The 436-nt window shown below is 51.1% G+C and overlaps 1 protein-coding gene across 1 annotated transcript; it reads right to left on the bottom strand.

The window, feature by feature from the left end:
* Positions 1 to 3: 3 nt before the first annotated feature.
* Positions 4 to 429, bottom strand: LOC108767598 (mitochondrial sodium/hydrogen exchanger 9B2-like; the record flags this gene model as incomplete). Its single annotated transcript, XM_018517921.1, has 1 exon — positions 4 to 429. A coding segment is annotated over one exon (426 nt), but the record flags the coding sequence as incomplete, so codon positions are not given.
* Positions 430 to 436: the final 7 nt, after the last annotated feature.

The following is a 436-nucleotide window of genomic DNA, read 5'->3' as shown; positions in this document are numbered from 1 at the left end:
TAAATTAGAGACCACCAATGTGTATTGTCCTTCGATCTTGACGAGCCCGACATTTTGCAATATTAAACCAGTAATCAGCATACCAATCAAGGCCGGAAGGGTGGTCAAAGAGAACAACCAACCTCCGAAATGCGCGGCAATGCACACAGCGGCCAATCCGAACAGCTGGCCACCTGGGGCGGCGTCATTACCGATTATCGAATAGATGACACCCCAGAGCAACAGACCCAAAAGAAAGAGGCACACAATTCGAGCGAATTTCCTGTACGTTGGACAGAATGGCTGTGGGCATGCTTTCCTCCATCCCGGTGGCTCCCACGATGGCGTGTCGTCGAGGCCGTGACATCGCGCGCAAAATAGATACAGCCACGATCTCTTGAGTTCCTCGGAATACTCGATTTTGTCTCTGATCGAGCTGGACAGACTATACGCCGAT

This window comes from Trachymyrmex cornetzi, unplaced genomic scaffold (assembly GCF_001594075.2).
Source record: "Trachymyrmex cornetzi isolate Tcor2-1 unplaced genomic scaffold, Tcor1.1 C3735056, whole genome shotgun sequence".
Lineage (NCBI taxonomy): Eukaryota > Metazoa > Arthropoda > Insecta > Hymenoptera > Formicidae > Trachymyrmex > Trachymyrmex cornetzi.
This window is presented reverse-complemented; position numbering and strand designations above follow the sequence as displayed.